At 46.5% G+C, this 24,968-nt stretch overlaps 1 protein-coding gene across 1 annotated transcript in view; it reads left to right on the top strand.

Moving 5' to 3' along the window:
• Positions 1-23,289, top strand: part of MYLK (myosin light chain kinase) — a 229,387-nt gene extending 206,098 nt beyond the window's left edge. The window contains exons 29-33 of the mRNA XM_087818186.1: positions 8,186-8,338; positions 11,153-11,276; positions 16,922-17,051; positions 18,509-18,640; positions 21,269-23,289. Of these exons, the coding sequence (XP_087674312.1) occupies positions 8,186-8,338; positions 11,153-11,276; positions 16,922-17,051; positions 18,509-18,640; positions 21,269-21,510 (781 nt within the window). The 3' untranslated portion in view covers positions 21,511-23,289. The remainder of the gene's footprint in view (positions 1-8,185; positions 8,339-11,152; positions 11,277-16,921; positions 17,052-18,508; positions 18,641-21,268) is intronic.
• The last annotated feature ends 1,679 nt before the right edge of the window (positions 23,290-24,968 follow it).

Genomic DNA, 24,968 nt, shown 5'->3' with positions numbered 1-24,968 from the left:
CAAATAGTAACATTCATGAATCACTGGGGCCTCTTGTTAGATCGCAGGGCCTGGTTCAGAAGGTTGGAGGTACCTAAGAATCCACATTTCCAGGAGGGTCCGGGTTGCCGGTGGTGCTGGTCCAAGGATCACACTCTGAGTACCAGGCTCTAGGACGACCCCTCTTGGTGGGATCTTGCAGCTTTAATCTCTGGAGCCCCAGGCTACAGACCGTCATTGGCCTCAGAGGTAGCCCTGAATTTGTGTGCAACAGTTATGGAATGATTACCCAGAAGGTAAAGATGTGCATGCATTCATCTTGGAAAAATAGTTTTTTTGTTAAAAGAAAAGGAAAAAGTGTTTTCATAGAAAATAGGAGGAGGACCTCTCAGAATGCTTCCTTAGACCCTTGGGTCTCCAGACCCCAGTGTGAGAAATCGCCCTGGGTGACCCTGCTGCACAGCAGGCTTAGGAGCTACTGTTACACAAGCTGTACCACAACTGGAGTGATTGTGTGTACAGGGTCACTTCAGGAGTTTTCCTCTCCCTGTGGCCTGCTGGGACAGCCTCCCTCAGTTGAACATGCATCACAGATTCTGTACCCCAGAGTCATCCTCTCCACTGCCTGATGTCACCCCCACCACCATGGCTTCCTCCAGAGCAACAGAGAAGAGCCCCCAGGCCAGGAGTGCGTTTTCCCACCTCTCCCTACTCCAGACCCCTCCAGGAAAAAGGGAGCTGACAAGTAAAGGAACTGCACCTGATTCAGGAGGCCCGGCCTCTTGGTAAAGAAGGAAAGGCAGGGCGGCAGACCTGGCCTTCCCCTTCTGGGGCTGCCTCCAGCTGGACGATGCTCACGCTGGATCTTTGGTCCCGGGGGAGATCCTATATCTTGAGAAACAGCCTTTGGTCAGCTCACTGTGTTCAGACCCAGCTGTCCTGGGGCCTGGCTTGGTCCCTGAGTCCCTCTGCACCCATCAGGAGCCTTGCCTTGCTGTCTCCTTGGCTTTCCCATACTGTGGAGTGGAGATCATCTGCTGCCATGGATTTTCACAGGGGCTCTTATTTAATCCTCAGAACAAACCTGGGAGTGGGTCATGGCAGGGATTCCACCTTCATTTTGGCACTGAGGTGACCAGGACCAAGGACTCCCATGTGACTGTCCACTCCCCACAGTCCTAGAGGGTGACCAGCCATCCCAGTTCACCCAAGACTGACTAGTTTCCAGGATACAGGATTTTTAGTGCTAAAGCGAGGACAGTCCTGGGCAAACTAGGGCCTTTGATCTCCCTGCTCAGTAAATTTTTACAGTGAACCTATCCATGTAACCTATACCCAGATCATAAACCAAACACTACCAAGACCCTGGGGCCCTCCTAGGGCTCCTCCCAGTTACTGTCTCCCCAGATGTAGCTATAATCCTCATGCCTAATGTCATGCATTAGTTTTGCCTGTTCTTGAACTTGATATAAACAAAATCACACAGAAAGACTTGTCTGTCTGCTTTTGCTCAACACTGATTGTGAGACCCATTCATCTGATTGTGTGTAGTTGTATCCACTCATTCTTGGTGCTGTGCAATGTCCACTGTGTGAACATCAGCCCATTTATGTATCCATTCACGTTGATGGGCTTTTGAATAGATTCCAGCTGAGGGTGTTGCAAAGATTCTGGTACATGTGTGTTAGTGAATATATTTATGTATTTCTGTGGGATATATATATATAATCTACAACTAGAATTACTAGGTTATAAGAGCACTTTATTTTAAAATGAAAATCCTTTCAGGTGGAAGAATGTAGTAATTGGGATAATATGTTATATTGTTTACTAGATTATTTTTAAAGCTAAAACCAAGAAATAGATGGGGAGAAAATGATTTTGATGAGTGGGGCACCCGCCTGAAGTTGTTTAGGTGAAGGGTTTAGGGAGGAGAGAGAGGTGTGTGTGGTAGGGAGACGCAGGTCGGCCCTGCACAGCCTCCCTCAGTCTCCCCAGGGTCCTGGCTCCAGCACCCATTGCTGAAGGCTACTCTGCTCTCTGGGACATTTTCCCAGTGGCTCTCACAGTGGGGATTGAGGTTTTGCAGTTCCCCTCCCGAGGTAGGGATCTCAGCAGAGCACATGGTGCCAAAAACAACAGTTGGAACCAGCCAGATTGCTTCCTTCAGTCCCTGCTGTGCAAAAACCTGGAGCTGCTGCTGAAGCACCCAGAGGAGGTTTTCTGGTGCCCCCTGCACCCCTCGTGTCTCTCTTTGGAGCTTGGTTGTCTGTCTGACAGTCCCTGTCAGGTCCACCTTCCACATTTGTGCCAGAGAACCTCCTCCCCACCCCTCCACCTGCTTTCTGGGGCCAGTTAAAGATGGAGAGGCCGGGGAGTTGGGGGGACAGGTGGTCACCCATTTATTATTCACCATGTTTGGTGAGCGCCTCTTAAGCAGGCAGCACTGCCTGCTGTCTTCGTAGATGGCTCTGACTTTGGTGGGAGGAACCTCTTCTCAGACCCTGGGAAAGGTCAGGGCAGAGCCCGTCCTGGCGCTGGACACCTGGCCCCCCGCCTGTTGGGGTTTCCAGGCAGAGTGGAGGTGCAGCAGGCAGGGCTGTGGGGCTCCTGCCCTCTCGCTCTGATTCTGAAGAGAGACAGTCGATTTTGTGAATCTCCTGGAGACTCTTCTCGTGTTAGAAATACCCGTTTGGTATCTGGCAGGAAAGAAGAGAGAGGATGGGGTGCTCTAGACCACACTTCAGTGTGAAAGAAATTCTAAGCCCCACCTTTTTCCTAAGACCATCCCTCCCCTACCTCCTTCTCCTCTAATTCTTGAGGACTTGGTGTTCCCTCACTGCCTGTGGGGACACCAAAACCCTTCTCTGTGCCCTGCCTCACCCCCCCTCCAGAGTTCCTTCTCTCTCCCCTCCCCAAACCAAGGTAAAGAGCAATTGCTGTTCTGCTTTCTCCACCCCGACCATCTTCCTGTCTGGGCTCAGGGACAGACTTCCCACTTCTGCTCTTTTGCTGAGTGCCCACCATGAGAGAGAGCCAGAGTCGTCCCCATCAGAGTCTAACTTCTGGGGACAGCAGACCGGGAACTGGGGAGAAGTCCCAGTCCCCAGGCATCAGGACCTACTTAGGCTTGGGTTTGAATGCAGGGCTCTTCCGAGGGATCCAGTAGCCCCACCCAGGGCTGCCCTCCTCTCCACCGGTGAGCCATTCATGCTCTCTGGTTCCAGCTCCTGCGACCTCCAGGTCCCCCAAGCCCACACCAGGCCCAGGCACTACTTGCAGGTTCTTGGGTGGTGGCTGTTCAGGTTCTTGGGATGCAGTTAGCATGACTACACTCCAGCTCTCTGCCTTCTGGACCACTGCACAATACGACACCCAGCTCTTCCTGTGGGACCTGCCACCCTTGCAAATTTCCCACCACACCTCAGTATTTGAAGGCTAAAATGGGATCAAAGACGAACTCTTCCTAAGTGCCCAGTAGTTGTGCTAGCAGATGTGTGGGCTCCTCAGCTGGCCATTCATGCAGCGGGGCCATCTGTTTGCTACTTGAAAAACACCGTGGAGAACATGTAGTCCAAGAAGCATTTCTGCCCCCTTCCCTCTCCTGCCATTCTTTCTTGAGAGCTAAACAGGCCTCACATCAGATTCCCTGGGCAAAGTTTTACTGCAGTGAGGTATTAAGAAATTAGGACAGCCCTGGCTGGGATTTGCTCAGTGGTTAAGCACCTGCCTGTGCACCAGAGGGTTGTGGGTTCGATTCCTGGTCGAAGGCATGTACCTGGGTTGCAGCTTTGATTCCCACCCCCGGTTGGGGCACATGTGGGAAGCAACCAATTGACGTTTCTCTCTTTCTCTCCCTTCTCTCTTTCTCTCCCATCCCCACTCTCTAAAAATCAATGGAAAAATATCCTCACTCCTCGGATGAAAATTTTAAAAAAAGAAAGAAATTAGAACACCCTGCAGTCATGACCTTTGTGACTCATCAGCACAAAGACTAACATTTGACCATTAAAAATCAACATGAAGACTCTGTGTACACTGGGGAAAGACCATGTCAAGTGAGGAAAAAGAGCATCCAAGAGCTTGCCCACACTGATTACAATTTTGTGAAAACCAGATAAAGCTATTGGTTATGTTGGGTGGGGGAGGGGGAACTTTCCTCTGCCCTTTTAGTAGTAGGAGAGGGAGGCCTACAAATCAAACTGACAAAAGACAGATTAACAGGAGAAAAAAAACCCAACAGATTTAATTATGTACATACGCATAAGTGATAAAGAAATGTGACTCAAGGAGGCATTTAGAATTTGAAGCTTATATACTATTTTAACAGATAGTGATAAATTGTAGAGAAGTAACTAGACCAGGGAAAAGGGTCTTCAGGCTTCTGGAGGAGTTAGGTTGTGAGAAGGTCCTAGGAAATGTATGGTAAATAAGGGTTGTAGAGTAAGTTTGTTATGCATATAAGAGTCTTCTCCTCTACAAATGGAAATTTGCATCACCTTAACAAAGAGAAATTTATATTCTGCTTTTAGACAGAAAGAGGGAGAACAGAGAGCTAATTGCCTTCAGCTCAAGGCAATCCTCCGTATTTTGGAGTGGCATACTCTGATCCCCTCCAGTTAAAAACTAGGCAAGACTAGGGAGAGAGGTGAATGGCTGAGTTTTTAATGCTAAGGTTATTCTGTTTGTTATTGGGTTAATTTCTTAATAAAAAGATGTACAATCCTTATGTAAATCCTGGCAATGACCTAAAAGCTCAAAGAAGAAAGTTTAAAAAAAAAATCCCACCACCCAGAAACAGCATTACTAAAATTAGAACACTCTCTTTGTTATCATGCTCTGCGTATATTCCAAGTTTCATTTTAGAGATATACTCTTTAATGGGGTTGATGCTGGGGGAGCTCAGACAGACGAGGAGCCAGCTGGGGTTCAGGGGTATTTCAGATGGATGGGCTGCCAGGAAGGAGAAGCGCCAGAGGCCAGAGGTGAGGAGGCCCTCCCTGGCTGTGAACTTCACAGAGATTAAGGCCTATCTTTGCAGGATTACAGTTCCTAATTAGGAAAGGAGGTTTACAGAAGGGGACCTTTCAGCATTCCACAGCAGGGTTGTTTGCTTTTCCTGTAATCTTTTGGAGAGCTGAAGGACTTCCCCCCCCCCCCCCCCCCATGTTTCAAATGGAAAATGTAAAAGCAGAAGGAAGCAGGTGGCTGACAGGCTAGTGGGGCTGCTTCTTGATGAGGCTAATTTGGGTCTGCTGAAGAACAAAAATTCAGTGGAGTAAATGTGAAGATCAAATTGACTTTGTTGAACAATTCACAAACCAGGAGCATCCCATCTAGTGAACAGAGAGATGTTCCCAGCGGCTGTACAAAACAGAAGGGTTTATAGGCAGGAGGAGTCATAGCAAAAGAAAAGAAAGGATTGTTTCAGGCCAGGTCCTCTTCTTTCAAAGGGAAGGGAACAGCAGGGGTTTTATCCTGCTGGTTACCTCACAAGGGCTGATCAGGAAGTTTCAGATTGACTGTTCATAGATCACATTTCTGGAAGAGATTGAAATTACAATTAAGTCTTGGCTTGATGTTGTGAGAGCACATGATTCCATCTTGGGCCTGTTATTCCTTTTTTTAGCAAGTCACACAGGATCACAGAGAAGGGAAAGCTGAGAGTCCCTGGGAATTCTAGCCCAGTACCTTTGGTACCTTTGGTGCTTTGGGCCAGAAGGGGAAGCTCAGGCCCAGAACAGTGTAGACTCAGGGGATGATAAACTCCCACCCTTCCCCCACTGTAATGTGGTCGAGAAGGATGATCTCCGTGCATTCTTAACACATAAATCAGTGTCTAAGACACTTCAGTGCCATCTATAAAAATCTGTTACTCAGAAACACAAATCTATTGATTAGGGTGAGATCATTCACATTACCAAAGCTTTCTTCTTTTTACAAAAGGTCTTAGCAGAGGGTTCCTTCCACATCAAGGTTTTCTCACAGCACTTCAGTGGGTTTTGTTTTACAAAACTTAATTTTCAAGTACAGGTGTATTTCATAAGCTGAGGCCTCTTGAATGCCAAAACCGCTCCAGAAGGGTTTGTGTTATTGTTTGTGATGATGGGTTCCTAAGGATTTGGGAGAGGGGACTTTAGTGAAGCCTTAACTTGGGAGGTTGATGGCATGAATGCCTCAGATTCACCTCATGGGGCTCAGGTGGGCTCAGGGCAGGATCAGCTACATAATTTGCGGGGCCCAGTGCAAAATAAAAAGGTGAGGTGACTTGTTCAAACATTATTAAGAATATAAAAATGATGGCAGCAGAACATTAAGTGTGGAGCCCATCAAATGGGTGGGACCCTGTGCAGCTAGGAGGCTGGCCCGCCATCAGGGTGAATGGGGGGTGGATGCTTGGTACGGCAATGAAGTGCTCAGAGGTGAGAGGTGAGGCCAGTAAGCCATAAAGCTGTTCTAGTCATCTTTGAGATACTTTACCATCCTAATTTTATTCGGTGTAAGCCATGGGTAAATGAGTCATTCCTGAGATCACAGATTGGTGAGGCAGTGGGGATGAACTGCATACAGAAGAAGCGTGACACCTGTGGTCATGGACCCAGCACCTTCCTGTAGACCAGGCCCTGTGCAGGTCTGTGCACTGTGATTTACTTCATGTTCATGGAAATGTGCGTATAAAGTGGCAGTTAAGATTCAGGCTCTTGAGACAGATGTTGTCACAGAACCCAAGTTTGTGTGCCCAGTGCTTTGAAAAACCAAAACTCAAAATGTCAGAGTTTGGAGTAAGGAAAAGTTTATTGATCGAGAAGGTGGCAACCGAGAAGATGGGAGACAGCAATGCCTCAAAACCACCTTGCTCGGTGGACTGGGTTATGGTTTTTAAGGGGTTGGGGGGACACGTATGCAGAATGGCTGGTGGGGCAGGTTTCAGTCGGAGGACCTTGGATCTTGGCCATCTGTGGCCGGGGCTGCCGCACTGCATCTTCCTGGACAGCAGGCCCTTTGCTCTGAAATGGCTACAGCATCCAAGCTCTGGGTCTGTCCCAGCCCTTTGGTTCCGTGTGTGCCTGGGTGCAGGGGAGACTCTGGCTCCAGGCGCAGCTGGGGGTCAGAGTTCTCTCCTCTCGCGTGCTTCGGCTGCGTGGCACGAGGTTTTTGGTCTCTTGTCTCTGAAAAGCAACTCAGTATCTTGTTCAATAGGATGGGACTATTTTGAGCTGGTTCTGAGGTTGCAACACCTGGATTTAAATCTCACTGGCGTGAATCCTTGGGAAGTACCTAACACCACTCTGTGCCTCAGTCTCCTCATCTGTTAAGCAAACTAATGAGTTACCTGCAATATAGGGTAATGTTAAGATTGAATGAGTTCATCTAGTTTGGTGTCTCTGTCCAGTGCCTGGCACATAGTGAATATCTGATAAATGTTTGCAGCCGTGGTGGTGATGACAGGAGAGGAGGAAGAGGAAGGAGGGAGAAAGAGAGGCGGTGACCACTCTGTGGCTGAGTAGTAGGTTCCCCTTTTTACAGAAAAGGGATCTGTGACACCAAGAGCTTAAAGGGGTTATCCAAGGTCACCGAGTGAACACAGACATGCTCTGGCCTCGGCCATGGTGACTCTGGTGGAAGCTTTCTGGCTTGGCCTAAATGCCTGAGTGTAGATGGGCCACGAAACCCACACTGCTGATTCAGAGCCCACCGTTCCTCTCTCCACACACCCTTGCTGGGCCCTCCTGGTGCTGATGAGAGCCGGGAGCGGGCACCGCCAGGTGCAGTGACAGGTGCCATATACCACAGGCCCACCCATGGGGGGGCAGGATCACAGGGACCTTGCAGAGGTTCTGGGGGGGGGGTAGTTTTAGCCTGGGCTCTGGGGAAGAATAAGAGACAGGAGGGGCCTGCTGTGTACGGTGTAAATGGAAGTAAATTCCTTCGGCCCCAGCTTCACAGGCAGGAAGTGTCAAGAGGCAGGTGACACCCCAGAAGTACTGTGAGCACTAAGAAGAGGCTGGGCCACAGAAGACTGGGGAACCACATCCTCTCATCTTTCCCCAGGTGGGAGGAGAGGCAGGCACAAGTTGGGGGGGGGTGCAGGGCTTTGCTGGCCCTCACTTAACCTCAGTTAGCATTCATTTGGGGGAATCATTCCACCCTGCTCTCCCTGCCACCTCCCCCCAAATTCACCTGCTCTCCTGCTCTTTTCTCCCAGGGTCAGTGGACTTTCCCCCTTCATGGGTGACAACGACAATGAAACCTTGGCCAACGTTACCTCAGCCACCTGGGACTTCGACGATGAGGCATTTGACGAGATCTCGGATGATGCCAAGGATTTTATCAGCAACTTGCTGAAGAAAGATATGAAGTAATGAGTTGAGATTTCCATTTTTCCAGCTCCCCACTCCCCAGACTGGTGTCCGGAGGCAGGGATTTTCCTTTGCCTGTCGTGGGCCCCTCCTCACCTGGGAGGGGAGGGTGGACACTGTGAGTGTGGGGGGAAGGGAAGGCGTTTTCCTAGGCCCCTGCTTCCCTGTGCGAGGTTTTAGGAGCTCTGAAACCTCCCTTGAAAAGCAGCCCTTAGCCAAGCGTTGCAGGGGGAGTGGGTGCTTGTGTATGAGTAGCAACAGCCCCTTTTGTTCTCTGTGTACGGTTGTGGCCTGTAAAAGCCCTGCTGAAACCTCAGCCCCTCTTCAGGTTGCATTGGAGTATCCTACTTGTCCGTCTTGGTCGTATCTCCAAACTACTCTAGTTTGGTGTTTCTCATATCTTAATTATTTAAGAACTACCTGCCTGAATATGGCCAGGTCCCTTCTCCCACTGGTCAAAGTTAGCCTATGGTCCCAGATCAGTGGGCTCAGCCTCTCCCAGCTCCATCTGTGTCCCCCCATAACAGTGCCAACTGTGCTGCCTGGAGCTGCCCAAGTGGTCTGTGGTTGAATATATAAAACATTTGTGAAAAGGGGGAGGCAGTGTGTGCAGGTCTATAGGAAAAGGCTGTGAGGAAAGGTCAGACACACAGGCACTCAGTAAGTATTTCATTGAAAGAGGAATGGAGCCCAGCCGGGCACGGTTCAGCGGTTGAGCATCGACCTAGGATCCAGGAGATCGCGGTACAATTCCCGGTCAGGGCACATGCCTGGGTTGTGGGCTCGGTCCCCAGTTGGGGGCGTGCAGGAGGCAGCTGATCAATGACTCTCTCATCATTGATGTTTCTATCTCTCTCCCTCTCCCTTCCTCTCGCTGGAATCAATAAAGATTTTTTTTTTTTTAAATGGAGGTTGAGAGTCTCAGAGGAGATCAGAGCAGAGGAGGTCAGGTTGGTGGAAGCCTTGGGTGTGGTAGACAGAATTCATTGCTGTGGACTTACCTGGTGAGGAGAACCAGCCAAATTAAATCAGGAAGCTGAGAGGGGCTGCGTGCATGTAGGCAGAGCTGCCTCCCCCTAGGGGAAGGGAATGGGGAGGTATCTGTTGAGAGCATCTGGCCTATTGGACTCCCCACCCCTTCTGTGAACATGTGGCCAGATGAGGCAGGGCCTGGCTCCAGGGCCCTGAGGAGTTATATTTTGCAACAAGAAGCAGTTATAAGCTCGGGCCAAGGGCAGTGTTAAAATAGGTGATGTGACAGAGGAAAGGGAGGGGCATCCCAACTTCAGGGGCAGGCAGAAGGCTCTGCAATCGCCAGGTGACTTATGGCCTAGGCTTTGCCCTACCATCTGACCCACGGATTCCCCTCAGGCTGTTGGTCATCTTGCTCCCTCTGGGAGAAATCCTGGCTGGGACAGGTTGAGTAGTAGGTTCTCCTTTTTACAGAGGAGAAATCTGTGAGTTTAGGGGAATTGTCCAAGGTCACCCAGTGAATACACAGGCTATGCTCTTTCCTCCACTGTAGTGCCTCTTATGAAAGTTTTCTGGTTTGACCTAAATGCCTCAAATGTAGATGGACCACTAAACCCATGCAATGTGGGAGGGTCTCTTTTTAGTGATCTCAGGGCCGACCCCTCCAGAGGCTGCGTTCCACACTCCCTGGCAGTGAGGTTTGTAGCACTGTTCTGTCTGGGTCTTCCTATCAGAGTAAGCATGACCTAAGGAGGATCTGGTTATCTGACCTGCACTCCCACGGTGCCTCAGGAAGATCCATACCTTTTTCCTAATAACTCTGGTCCAAGGATGGCTTCATTCACCAAGGATTTGGTAAATGGGGTATTATGTATATACCTTATTTTCTCATCTGAATTTGAATTAATTCAGTGAGCTATGTTGGCCACTCTGTGCTCATAAAATGCCCTCATGAAAGAACTGATTTCAAATAGACCAAGACATTAGATTCCCATAAACTCTCAAACTTATCAAGTCTCTTCAACCAGAAATCCTGATCTATCAGCACTTTTTAAAATGTTTTCCTATTATAAAAGAAATACATGTAAATTATAGAAAAATTGAATATAAGAAAATTAAAATAATTCATAGTCCTTTATCTACAGATCACTACATTTTGCTCTACTTAGCAAATTTACGTCTACTCATTTGTCTACGTATGTTAACATTGGATTCTTTGGGCTTTATTAGTCCTTAATCGTAATTAAGGGGATGGCCCTGAAATATTCCTAGATTCCCAGAGCTTTCAGAAAGATAAATGAGTTTCAATGTGGCCCTGAGGTTGTCATAATACATAGGTTGTATGTAGGACATAACTCTTTGCATTTTAACAGGAAAAACCTGATACTCAACCTCAGCATAAGACATGAGAGTTTAGGGATTCTCAGAGATTTGAGCCTAGCCTCTGAGACAGTGAAGCGGAAGGATTAGGCCTCCATAGCCACCAACTCCACGTGACCAGCAGAATGACCCTGCTTTATGGTGCGAGCCATTCCCAGACATGTTTGCCCTCCTGCACTTACCTTTCCTAGACCCCAGAATTGGTCATGAGACTCCAGTTGCTTACTTGGTGGTTAGGCCTTCTTAACACTAACCTATTCTGCATCTAGTCTATAACCCAGACCGAGAGAGGAAACAGGCCAGGAGCGCAGTGCCCCTGGTCATGGTGGAGGGACTGGGAGCAGAGAGCCCTGGGCTCGGCCCTGTGTGCCTGGGAACAGGTGGCCTCCCATTTCTGACCTGACCAGCAATCTCTGAAGTCCCCTCCTGCTTAGAAATCTTCTGACCTCTGCCCCCATCAGAAACCGCCTGGACTGCACCCAGTGCCTTCAGCATCCGTGGCTGATGAAAGACACCAAGAACATGGAGGCGAAGAAGCTGTCCAAGGACCGGATGAAGAAGTACATGGCAAGAAGAAAATGGCAGGTAAGGAAAGGCTCGCTCTGGGCTACAGTGTTGCTTCCCGTGTTTGCTTTTTTCAAGCCATCCTCATTCCCAGTTTGCCCCAGACTCACTCCCAAAATGTGTAAATCTGTTTCTGAAACAGTCTGGGACCAAGGCTATTCAGGACTAGGAGCGCGCACGGTCACCTTTAGGACTATTTGGCAACCCTGGACAGTGTGGTCTCCTTAAAGGCAGTGTGATGGTCTTACGTTTCTTTTTGATGAAGAGGGAGGGCACATGATCTTCAAAGAGAGACACAGCCCCACTCTGTAGGGAGATTGTATGTTACTAGCTACGTGTCTTTAGACAAGTGACTTAACTTTGCTGTGCCTTTGTTTTCTCATCTGTAAAGTGGGGATAATACCAATGTGACAGCATTGTTGTGAGGATTATATGAGATAATCTTCATGTGGCCTTTAGCACAATGCCTGGCATGTAGCACATGTTCAAAAATAACACCAGTAGCTAGTATGTGTGGAGGGCTGGCCGTGTGTCGGAGAACATTCAGAGCCCTTTCTATGCATTGTCTTTTAATCCTTGAGGTAGGTACTATGTTATCCCCACTTTTCAAACAAACTGAGGCAGAGAAAGGTTAGGAAAGTCACCTAGGATCACCAGCTAGTAAGTAGGAAAGGCAGAATTCAAACCCAGAGCCTGACTCCAAAGCACAGTCTTAACAATGATACGAAATTGCCTTCGATTGTTAGCAGATGGATAAAATGATCACCCAAAACCAGAGAGAACTTATCATCTACTGTATTATTTTACTGTCATTATTAGTGTTATAAAATTCCTGGGCTACTGGAGCGAACATGGTTTCTATGCTCAAGGAATGTATAGTGGAGTGGAGGGACTGAAGCAAAGAGACATAAAAGGACATGACACCCACCAAGAATTATAAACTGTTGCTATAGCTCTCCATACCCATATATGTGAGTGCGGACAGGAGCATAGAGCCCGTCGCGCCAGACGTGGATGTGGTCGTGAGGAAATGCTGCCCGGGCAGGAGTTTGAAACTGGTCACGGAACACGGGCTGGAGCCCGGAGGAGGGGTGACAGTGCAGACGGAGGAGAAGGCGCAGAGGCGGGAGCCTCGCCTCGCCTCCCGGGTTAGGCTGCCCTGAAAGGAACAGAGCCTTTAGCCGGGCAGTCAGGGGACCTGGGGCATCTAGACCTTTCTGTGCGGCAGAGGAAAAGAAACTCATTGTTTTAGGGGCAGCTGGCACACTGGTGATTTGCCACACAGGATGACTGAACCACAGTCCCTCAGAGACGACACTCCACGCAAAGGTGGGGAGAAGGAGCGGAGGCAGATGAGGGGCTCTGGTGGGTGGCATAAGGGACTGTACCACCTGTGTTCTGGAACCCCCCCCACCCCACCGCGGGAGCCAGTTCTGGATTCCCACCTGCACCCCCACCTGTGTGAAAGGTTAGGTGGGTCTCCTGGCCCCGTCAAGTGCAGGTGAGTTGAAAGACCTGTGCTGCTTACCTAACCCTCTGGTGACATCAGGATCCAGGGAAATCAGAGTAGCAAATACTCTTACAAACAAAACAAAGCAAGATGGGATCCACAAAGAACAAAGAACAAAGGCTGACTTTCTTAATGATCCTGTGGTGGTCAAATCTCAAAGAAACAGCGGGTTTCCTGGAGCGGGCAGGGCTGGGGCGGGCTGGGGCAGCCCTCCAGGGGCCCTCGCCTGGTTCTGGCTGGACAGGCCTGCGGGTCAAGGGGCGGCCTTACCACTCCGGGCTCTCAGGGAGCAGGGACGCATCTGCTGCTGCACAGCCCAGGGATGGGCGTGGAGAAGAGATAAGGGAATGGGAGAGGAAGCGAATGGAATTTTCTAGTCAAATAGGTCAGGGAACCATCATTTGTGCCAATATTTTAATCACTTAAATTTTTTCTTGTTGTTTACACTGTTATTAGTCAGAGGGTTTTCTGGAAGTGAGGGGCAGAATTTCTGGAAGAAAAGGGCAAAATTCAGAGAAGGAATTTTAAAGTCGTATTTTAATTTAGGTGGCAGCCTTTGGAAATTATTTTTCCACACAGAGGTTAGGTTTCACAAAAGCAGACCACACCATCCCATGTGACCCGCACTGTCCCTGAAGCATAATTTCACTGGTGATGGTTCAGCTGCAACTGAACATCTTGTGTGATGTTGCTTCCTTAGGAGAATGTTTTCCGCGTTTTTAACTCCAGGCGCCGGTTCCTTGGCTGTCCTCGAACAGGCTCCCTGTCAGAGCAGCGAGGGTCTGGGGGGGGCCAGCATGGAGTGGAGAGGAACGGAGTACAGTGGTCTGTGGTGGGGGGAAAGGAGCAGGGCAGGCCCAGGCAGCCCAGACTCTCTGCAGATGCTCGAGGGAAGGTTTCCTGTTTTCGTTCTGGTGTGGCATTCATGAAGGCCCAGGAGGAAGGCAGGAACATGGAAGCAAATCCCTACACTCTAGGCAATATAGAGATGACTAGTCATATTACTGCTCTTAGAATGAAGTTATGCTGAAAGGGTATGTTCTTTCATTTATATCAAAAAACTTTTAAAAGCTATGGTGGTAAGTAGAGCGTTGAGGGTGGGCAAGTCGAGCAGGATAACAGGATTCCTGCATGCAAACTAGAAGCAAAGGACTGGAATCTGGAGGCCCATGGACAACCATCTTTATGTTCTGGGATCCACGAAGACCTCAGCAGTCTGGACAAAAGGGTCGTAAGGAGGAAAGCTTTCGGCCCAGGATAGCACAGAGTGCGCTTGACGATCACATTTGTGTATCATGCACTTCTCACAGGAAACACTAATCTTGGGGCTGCTGGTGTATAGGGTCTCTGACAGCTGGCTGGCTCTTAGGTAACCAGCTTGCCCCATTAGCCAGGGACTGTCTCAGCTTTAGCACTGAATACCCTTATCCTGGAAAGCCCCTCTGTCCTGGCGCATGGGGCTGGCTCTCCCAGGGGAGGGAAGCTGCTGCCTCAGAGGCCAGTACAAACAGTGCCTGCTGGGTACACAGGAACCCAGCCTTGGCCATTGCCCTCAAATGAGAAAAAGGCTTCCTCTAAACAAGAATGGAACCTAGGGAATCGAAACTTTGCTGCTTTGATGTTCCAAAAATTTCCAAAGGTCTTTACCAAGTAAAACAGCAACCGATATTTAGCTCAAAGGCATGAACCTGGACGATGAGAACATATGGATATATTTCTTTTCCAGCTCCAACTAACTTCCCTACCAAATTTTTTTTCCATAAACCAGTTTCCAAAGATTGAATTCTGGCATAGATTATTTAAATTTTTTTTTTTTCTTATTAAGCACGTCTTACATTTCTCCCTGTTTTAGAAATTATGTGCTGTATCACTTCATCTGATGGAAAATGTCCCCCCATGTGAATTTGCCACCGCCTCGGAAATATTGCAGCTCTTTTATTTGCCTTGCTCTGGTAACTTTGTATTAGTCGGTTTGTTAATGGAACAGGAAAGGCTTTATTCTTCTAAACAATACAAGTGAAGACAGTCCTGGTCAGTCACAGTCCCGGTGTTTGGAATTAGGGAGCCCAGGGGCTCAAGGGAGGTGTCCCCTGCTGCATATCCCTGAGCATGAATCCTCGTCTTTCTGTAGAAGACCAGAGCTGCAGGGAGATTTGAATCTTCTGGTTTAAGGACATGAGGCCCGGAGAAGGGAACTGACTTGCACATGTCACACAGTAATCAGTGGTTTAAGAACTAAGCTGTCCCTTATTGGGAATGAGCTCTCTGAGTTTAGAGACTCCTGGACAGGGCAGACCTGCCTGTACGGAGTAAAGGAAATGGAGGGAGGAGGAGGAGGGCAGAGACTCTGAGAGTCTGGCCGATTAGGAAGCAGCCTGGCCTGACGTTGATTTCATATGAATGGCTGCCTGTCTCTCCGACCTCGTACACGTTCCCCAGGTCAGGGTAAACCCCCACGGGGAGAGTTGGATCTCGCAACACTCTGGCTAGCACAGGAAGCCCATCAGTGAAACAGCCTTCTCCAGAAGAGCACTCAAGGTTGCCAAATGGCCCCATTCTCTGCGGGGGGAGGGGCACAGTGCCACTGCACAGAGTTAAGTTGCTCCATCGTCACCTCTCACCTTCTTCCCCTGCTCATCACCTCCACTTGGGGCTTCCTGGGTTCAGTTTGGAGTGACCCAGTTTCACCGCGGTGGCAGAGGGCCAGAAGCATACCCACACCGCACAGCGACACATTTGAGAGGGTGGATGGCCAGAGGACAGTAAGACGGAATGTCTGTCCAAAGTGCATGAAAATAGCCTGCAACAAGGATGGCATGTGACACAACAGAAGAGTGATCGTCACCACAGCAATAGGCCACTGCTTAAACCACACACACACACACACACACACACACACACACTCACACACTTTTCTGTCTGATTCCTTAGTGGCCTGAAATTCTTTACTTTGGAAATGATCTTTTTATGAAGCATACTGGCTTTCTAGCTAGTCCAGAATTGTGAGGCTTTGCTGAAATACTTGAATGTATGAGGTTAACTCAGGAGGGAAACAGCTTTGGCACAGTTTGAGGTCCCGTGGGGTATGTAAGCCCATTGCCGGTGTCCTCCCTCTCTCAGCAGCAGTCTGTGGTGACATCTGCTCTCTGGATGTGCAGCATCTGGGTGCCTGAAAAGTCGCTTTGTGTGGAAGGAGTTGGTTATGCTTTAGTTTCTTATCTTAGTCATTCCATTGACCTTGGGAAAGGGGTGAGAACCTTTAATTAAAGGTAAGAAACTTAGACACATTGTATATTATTGGGGATTTCTGTACCTAAATCCTATGCTTGGTAGAATTTTCACACTGCCAAGAAATTTTCATCTCAAGTTCTGGCTTCCTTTCCAGCAGAAATTCTGTCCACTCCCAAGGTGCCTCGACCCAAAAAAGCAAAGTGCCATAGCTTTGCATTTCCTTGGGTTTGTGGTGCCTGGGTGTGCTCTGGGGAAGAATACCCCTCCAGAACCTCACTGCGCATTCTTAGACTTGTGCCAGACCATTTCCCAAAATCTCTTAAGTATCTGAATCATGCACAGAACTAAATGAGACCTTGGAGTCTTGTCCAACCCCCTCCTTATGCAGAGAAGGAAACTGAAGCCCAGAGAGGTTAAACGACTCACACAAGGTCAACAGCATGCTTTTTTCCCACTTGCATGAGGACCTGTGGGATCTGTAGTAACTATTCTCTTGACCAATTAAAATTCTATCATTAGCATTGTTTAACGAGAAACAGCCCTACTGTGCCCCGTCAGCAATAAGTCTTTGGAGCTGTCTCAGCCTGCAGTTGCTTTATATAAACTATCCCTTTTATGGGAGTTGAAGCACAGTATGAAAAGGGTTTTTGTCTCATGTTGACCTTGTTTAGTCACATTAACGCACACATTGGTTCCAGGCCCCATTCCATTCTCCGAACATCTTCTGACACACTGATAGTGCTGAGCAGAGCAAGGTTGGGCTCACTTCTCTGGCAGAACCTCGGCGCTCGGGCGGCCCTCGTTCCAAGGACAGCTGCTTCTCCTGGGCTGGGCTCTTCTCCCGGGCTGGGCTGTCATCCCTGAGCCCCACTGCCCAGCAGGAACAGGGAAGCCGCCGAGTCCAACCCCGGTGTCTATTTTCCAGAAAACAGGCAATGCTGTGAGAGCCATTGGAAGACTGTCCTCTATGGCAATGATCTCAGGGCTCAGTGGCAGGAAGTCCTCAACAGGGTCACCAACCAGCCCTCTCAACGCAGAAAAACTAGAAACTGAAGGTAAGGAGCTCCAGGAGGATTTTTCTCCAACCAGGTGGTGAGAAAGGAAGGGCTGGGGGATGGAGGGGCATTTTGAGGAGGTTTTTTTTTTGGGGGGGGGGTTGGTAATACAATCTACAAGGATTAAATTCAGAACTACTTTTAGGTTGCTCTGACAACAGTTACTAAGTCTAGTAAATACGCTTTAATTGTTTTAACTTAGGTTTAACTATTTTCTGAGGGAAAGTTATTATTTGTGGAATAAAACTAGATCACCTCTGCTATTCTTTCTCCTGTGTTTTACATAAGAATTAGCAAAGGCTTTATTGAAAGTTTCCTTTTTTTCTCATTACAAAAGTGATACTTATATATTGATAGGCAAACATAAACATTAAATCACATTTAAAAGTAGTGTACTTTTAAAAAATATCCTGGTTCTTTAAGTCTGTGTTTTTCTTTTAAACAAAAATTAACTCACATAGTGCATATTGGTTTGGCATTTTTTATGATGCTGAAACCTGTCCTTTGAACTGGGTAGACTGTGGTTGGAAGGGCTGCTCCTGAAGACCAGTGAGGTTAGTTACTTTCCCACTGTCTTGGAGATGCTGCTCTGCCCATCTCCTCAGTGAATGCCTCCGCCTCTTCCTGCATCAGATGCATGCAGGGTCTGGTCCTTATCTTCTTGAGGTGCCTCGCTTGGCAGAGATACCCCCTACCCCCTCCTGCCTGGTGCTGCTGGTCTCCACAGGTGAGAAGTCCAGATCCCTTTTGTGCACAAAGGCAGTGCCATTGGTGAGGCTTCCTGCTGGGCTGCTCTGATGCAGCCAAGGACAGAGTCTGTAGCACTTAGTCTGGTCCTTCCTGATCCACTCCTGCCACTCCTGGATGACCCACAAATAGCCTGAAGAGGAGGGAGAGGACACAGGAGCCCCTCCAAGTTCCGACTTTTCCCTGGCCCAATCCCATACCCTGGTCTGCTGCCACACAACGTGAAGGCAGTAAAAGTGAGGAGAACAGAACTGCTGGCAAGTAGAAGATGCCTCTAGGACCTGGCCCCTCCCTCCGAGAGTGGGAAAGGGCCTGCAGCTACAGGGGAGGGCAAAGGGGTACAGAGACCAGGAAGGCTGGTGTGGTTCTGTCCCTCTTAGATATCTTCAACCGAATCCTGAAACAGCAGGAGATGCAGCCAAAAATGCTTTTTGAAGATTATTTCTCTTTTCAGTGTGTCAGCGTAAGGGAAGGGGGAGTCCAAACATTTCCCCAGTTTAGTCACAGTTTTCTCTTCTGCCAAAACCATTTGGCAGCTGGCCAGCCTATCCCCGGCAGAAAGGTGTGCTGATGATTCAGTCCTCTAAGCTGCGTTATTTGCTAAATTGGAGCTACTTTTAAAAAAAATTTTAAAGTCAGCTTTTTTAAACTAGGGGAGAGGAAAGAACAAGGGATGCAGGAATGACCATGTCCTCTCCCCTATCTCCTAGGTGATGTCTCCCAAGCCTTCCTGGAGGCTGTTGCTGAGGAAAAGCCCCATGTGAAACCTTACTTCTCTAAGACCATTCGTGATTTAGAAGTGGTGGAGGGAAGTGCTGCTAGATTTGACTGCAAGATTGAAGGTAAGTTGTAGCTGTAACTACAAAAGGGGTTTGGGTGGTTGGTGGGCCCCAGCTGTGTGCCCTGGGCAAGGTGTCAGTTCTGGGAGCAGTTAGCAACAGCCAGGCTCTGAGGGAAACTGGGTCAGGAGGAGCTGGCCCAGTGCCCCCACTCCCCCGGCTGGAGGTTAGTCCCATTCAGTGACTTACCTGGGGGCACATTTGATATTTCACTTACTTACATCAGCCACTAGGCCCAAGTTAAAGTGGTTTATCATGGACTGTAGTATGTGGCTATGGGACATGCTTAATGAAATGAAATTTCCAGGAAACCTGTGCCCACAACAGGCTCTCAGAAGGAGGTTGGACCAGAGCGTGGGATGTGGAGTCAGCAACTCTGCTGTTCCTCAGTGGGCTGTGACCTTGGGTGGTGATCTGACTCTTCTGAGCCCCAGGCCCTCACCTGTAAGATGATATCTAATGTCCTGAGTGGCTCTGGGGATTCTTAGATGACATGTATAAAAAGAGAAACCTTTTAAAATCCTTTAAAGATGTGACAGAGTCCAGGGGAAAGTTGTGGGATTGATAAGTGCAGAGCATGCAGTGTGACTTCAAACTGAGGGAAGCTGGGACCCAGGCACTGGTGCCATCTTACCCACACTTCCCTGCCAGCCAGGCAATGTGGCCATTGAACCGGGAGCTGCTAGAGCTCAAGGGACCTTAAGGGACCTTAGCATGGCACACGAGACATTAGCATTGGTGGTGACTCAAAGCATTTCAGTTTCCACAGAGTGCAACGTTCTAGAAAGATAAAGGGCGAGATAAGATAGGCTTCAAGCCGGTAACTGTCCAGTGCCAACCAGAGTGGCTGGGTTATCTCCCATTTCAATCTGGCAAAATGAAGGAAGCACAGGTGTTCGTTAAGCAACGTTCCCAGGACCACAGTCGGAACAAAGCCTGCTCCCACTCTGTGAGAGTCTCCAGCAGTATGACTGTATAATGCCTTTGGGTAAAGTAACCCAAAGTTACGGATGAAAAAGCAAGTTTTCGGCTGTGTCATTATACTATCAAAATGCCTTGTAAATGCCTTGCTTACCATAATCTTTCTTTTCATTCAGTTTTTTAAATGTGATGTGCTGCCTTGGCTTGTGCAGAAGTGCTCGGCCTGGGGGTTCTGCCGAAAGCTCTGGGGCCACTGTTGTAACTCTCACCACCACCATTGTCTTTGGGTCTCCTGAAGTTCTTTCTTTTTTCCTTTTTCTATTAAAAATAAATTATTAGAACATAATAACTGCCATCTTTGTACTTTTCTCTTTGGAATTATTTCTTTGGTATTTGCATAACTTCGACTGGAGCACTGAGGAGAAATTAAAGCATATGGATGCTGTTTTAATTGAAACAAAATTCTACTTGGGAAGAATGTTAGAATTCTTAAATTCTAATATATAATTTTTATTTTGGTTGGGGCTACGATTTTTTTCTGTAAAAGTACTTCTCCAAAATTTAAGAACAAGTCAGTTAGAATAATTATATACACAGTATGGCAAAAGTAGGTTTACAGTTGTATGTGAAACAAAGTTTACTCGTGTTATTATTTATTAATTATTGTATGATTTTTCATACAAACAACTATAAACCTACTTTTGCTCCACCCTGTATTTTAAAGTCATATTTTATTTTATTTATTTATTTTAAATATACCTTTATTGATTTCAAAGAGAAGAAGGGAGAGGGGGAGAAAGAGTTGAAACTTCAATGATGAGAGAGTTGTCATTGATCGGCTGCCTCCTACACGCCCCCTACTGAGGATCGAGCCCACAACCCAGGCATGTGCGTTGACCGGGAATCAAACCATGATCTCCTGGATCCTAGGTCAATGGTCAACCGCTGAGCCACACCCGGCCAGGCAAAAGGCATATTTTATATATGTATTTTTTATGCTGAACTTTGCAGAAACATGATTAATTCATAAAATGAAGCTAATCAATGTGGTCAATTTCCAGTTATCTAGGGGCAGATTATGTCTTTGGATCAGCTTAAAACAAATAACTGCTTTCTTTTTCTTAGCAATATTACCAACTCCTCTAACTTATGTTTTATAGAGCTGTTATCAGCTTTAAGTTATAACTTACATACCATATTGTGTGTACAATTCAATTATATTTAGTGAATTTACAGAATTATGGAATCACTACTACTATCCAATTTTAGAACATTTCCATCACCCCCAAAAGATCCCTCGTGCCCATTTGTTCTGAATCTTTTTATTTAAATTTATTCAAGTTCAACTTTTATACAAGATGAAAATTTTTCATTTCATCCCAGAAAGATAATTGGCTCTAGGCGTCTAGCTGGAGTTGGGGCAGTGTTCCAGGCAGTACTCTGTATCTGTGTATAGGTGGGTCATGGGGCAGGCCCCACATGGATGGGAAATGGGATGACTGCAAAATGCCTCTTGTGGGGTTCCAGATATTAGTGTTTATAATACACACCCTATTCAAATGTCAGTATCAAAACAGCTGCTAAAAGGCATCATAGTTTTTTTCCTTTCCTGCATTAATCAATAGGGGTAGTTTGGGAGCTCTTTGCATGAACCGATAAGAAGTTTTGAATGATAGTTTTTGCTACTTGTGTTCCCTCCTTGTGATGCAGGATACCCAGACCCTGAGGTCGTCTGGTTCAAAGATGACCAGTCCATCAGGGAGTCCCGCCACTTCCAGATAGACTACGACGAGGATGGGAACTGCTCTTTAATCATTAGCGACGTGTGCGGGGATGATGATGCCAAGTACACCTGCAAGGCTGTCAACAGTCTCGGAGAGGCCACCTGCACAGCGGAACTCATTGTGGAAACCATGGAGGAAGGAGAAGGAGAAGGGGAAGAGGAAGAGTGAAACAAAGCCAGAGAGAAGCAGTTCCTAAGTCCTATTACAAAGACTATTTCTCTAAAGCGCAAAAAACCCAAGATAGTAAAAGCACCTAGTGTGATCGATTACCCAGTTAGGTCATTTGGGGGTCAGTTCTTAGCAACAGCAGTTCATACCTAGCAGCGTTATTGATGGGCATTAATTCCAAGTAGCTGGCACCGTAAGATACTAGTATAACTAGATTTTGTTTTGGGAAATCACTAGTAACTTGCCCAACTAGTTGATTTTAGAGAAAAAGTAACCAAAAAAAGTATTTTTCTGGGCATAGTCACAAATTCCCCAACTGAAAGAACTCATGAAAAATAAGGCCCTGCTGCCCCCAGGTCAGCCCAGAGGCCCCTGGAGATGGAGGTCTCCCTCCCAACTCCTAACTCCAGAGAACTGAGTCTTCTCCAGACTGCAGCACTTCGGTCTAAACGCAGTTGAGCCGTTTTAACTTATGAGGCACATTTTATTCCAAAGTATACTGTAGACATTCAGACTTTTCATTTTCCCCATTCTGCCTGCCAGTTTTTCTGGATCTGAGCTTGCCATGAGTTTAAGCACTAAGGACATTACACTTAGATTCTGAAGACAGGTGTTCTGCTCATGGATGGCTGACTTCCTTAGGAAAATAAAACCTCCTTTCTTCCAAAATCAGTAGGAAATCTAACCTTATCCCCTCTTTGCAGATGTCTAGCAGCTTCAGACATTTTAATAAGAACCTGTGGGGAAAAATATCCTTGCTAATGTGCTTTTCTTCTGAAACCAGGATTCCTATTTGTGCTCTTATGGACTATCAGCTCTGCATGTGTGATAAAGATTTTTATGTTTGTATGAAAAACCAGTTTGCTGAAAAGTTAGTCTTAGTTATTTATTGGCCACTATGAAACATTTCAGCTAATGAAGAGCTGTACAACTCTACATACTTTGGAGTCTCCTTCAGGATAGTCTGAGTTTGATACACTTTCATTCTAAACACCTTCCAGAGAACTCTCCTACCCTGTGGGTTCCACATGGTTTTTTTCTTGAATGTGCATCAATCATGCCTGGTCCCCAACCTTGAAATATATTCTTAAACCTGATAAATGCACTCAGACTTGCATCTTTAGGAATTTTTAACTTTCTTTCACTACATTGGCACTTAAATTTTTCTTTATAAAACTTTTTGAAGGTCTTAAACAAAGACCATAAACTGATATGCCTAATACATTTCCTCTGTGTGTGTGTGTGTAACATTCCAAATGCTTTATTCTTTTCCACTGTTTGTAAAGTGCAACGATTTAATATTTCAAGGGACTTTTTAACAGTTCCTCAAGAACTGATTTTAAATTACTTCAGTGCAATCCTACACAGTATCAACATTAGAATTTTGCTATTACTTAGTTTTATGTTATCTTCCATTCTATCTTAACTGCTTTTTGCTGCTAGTTTCAAATTGCCAGTATTTTTCTTTTTGCTTTTTAAACAGTTACAATATTTTTCATAATAGCCACAGTATTGCCACAGTTTATTATAACAAGAGTTTTTAATTTGATTTAGAGCATTCAGAGCTTTTCTTCATCACTTCTGTGTTTAGACTATAGCCTGTGTGTGTATGTTGTGTGTGTGTGCGCATGTGTGACGTGTATGTTTGTTTACAGGTTTTTGATGCCTTCTTGAAACTGTGTTAATGTTCTCCCAGTTTATTATGCCATCAGAATGGTAAATGAGAACACTACAACTGTAGTTAGCTCACAATTTTTAAATAAAGGATACCACAGTGCATACTTTTTGTTCAATCTTTTCAGCCTTCTCTTTCTTCCCATCCCACCAGTTGTGGACTACCCAGATAGACCTTGGAAACTGAAAACAGGTGTTGTGCTGCATAAATGGCTTACATGGTTGTGTTTCACTAAGGAGCAGTATGACTTGAGTAGTTCTTGTATATACTAGGTAGCCTAATTTGCACTCTTAGTTCAAATTTCTCTCGAGCATCATTTTGGTTCAGTTACCCTCCAGGTATCCATAATGCTAAAATCCACCTGGCATTTTCAGCATGTGGCAAAATCGTCCTCATCATTAATATTATTTTCTAGGGTTTGGGTGCAACTTTTTATTAGCAACCAAGTGCCACCTTTCCATGTCTTGATATTGAAGCATTTGTTATCAGGAAACTGTCACTCCTGCTTTATAAGAAGTCTGTTATCAGATATCAGATTGTGACTCTCCCATGTCTGAAACTCCAAACAATATTGTAGATATTCTGGAAATAATCAAGACATGCCATTCAATGCTGGACTAGATAATTCTATGATTCTACAGTGTAGTCTGGAAAGAAACAATCCATTTGTCCAGTTAATAAATATTTAATATTTTTCGTTTTTTAGGCAACCACAATTTACAAATATTCCTAGTGAGAAAATTATGATTTTTAAAGAAAAGGACTTCTTATTCCTTGCTAGTGAAAAAATGTACCATATATATTCTGTACTCTGAAAAAATAACAAATACATTTTCTTTCATTCCACTTTCATCCCAAACATATAAAGAACAACCCACTGATTGTTCCTTACATTGCAGAGCTTCATAGTAAATGATATTTCTGTGTATAACTAAAAAGACATGCTGACTGTTGTCAGGTCTAACTTAATTTATATAAAATGTCTTTTAAAATGTTTGAGTTTTACTTTTCACATTTTACCTGCTTTTAATAAATCTGTGCAGTGAGTATCCAGGAGGTGAAGGATAACTGAATTATAAAGAAACTCAGTTCTCCACTTTTCAAGAAAACACAAGTAATACTACTTTCCTCACCCCTCGGGAACACTTTCTCTGCATTTTCAGAGGGAGGCTAATGTCTGTGGCAGTCATCAGTGAGGCTTTTTGCCCGGCACAGTTGGGACTGCACTCCTGCTTCCTGGCTCGCTGGGCTGTATGACTAGTCCTGGTCAGTGAGCTGTGAGCAGAAGTGATGTGCATCCCTGTGGGCCAGAGCATTTGAGTCCTGATGCAAAACTCTCCACAATAACTGCTAACATGTGAGATGTGGCTGCTTTACCCACCTGGCTCCCCAGACAACCCCAAATACATACAGAACACAAACAAGAAATAAACCTTTGTTCTTACAAATCACCAAGATTTGCCCGGCTGACGTGGCTCAGGGGTTGAGCATCGACTCATGAACCAGGAGGTCAAGGTTCAATTCCCATTCTGGGCACATGCCCAGGTTGCAGGCTTAATCCCCAGTGGGGGGCATGCAGGAGGCAGCCAATCAATGACTCGCTCTCATCATTGATGTTTCTGTTTCTCTTCCTCTCTCTGAAATCAATTTAAAAAAAAAAAGGTTTTAGGATTCTTTGTAGCTGCAGCATAACCTAGACTATCCTGTTATAAGGTCATTGCTGTATTCTAGGTCTGTTCTGACCAATATGGTAACCATGAGTCACAAGTGGCTATTTAAATTT

This window comes from Miniopterus natalensis, chromosome 6 (assembly GCF_054644295.1).
Source record: "Miniopterus natalensis isolate mMinNat1 chromosome 6, mMinNat1.hap1, whole genome shotgun sequence".
Classification (NCBI taxonomy): Eukaryota; Metazoa; Chordata; class Mammalia; order Chiroptera; family Miniopteridae; genus Miniopterus; species Miniopterus natalensis.
Note: the sequence above shows the minus strand (reverse complement) of the source record. Positions and strands in the feature narration are given on the sequence as shown.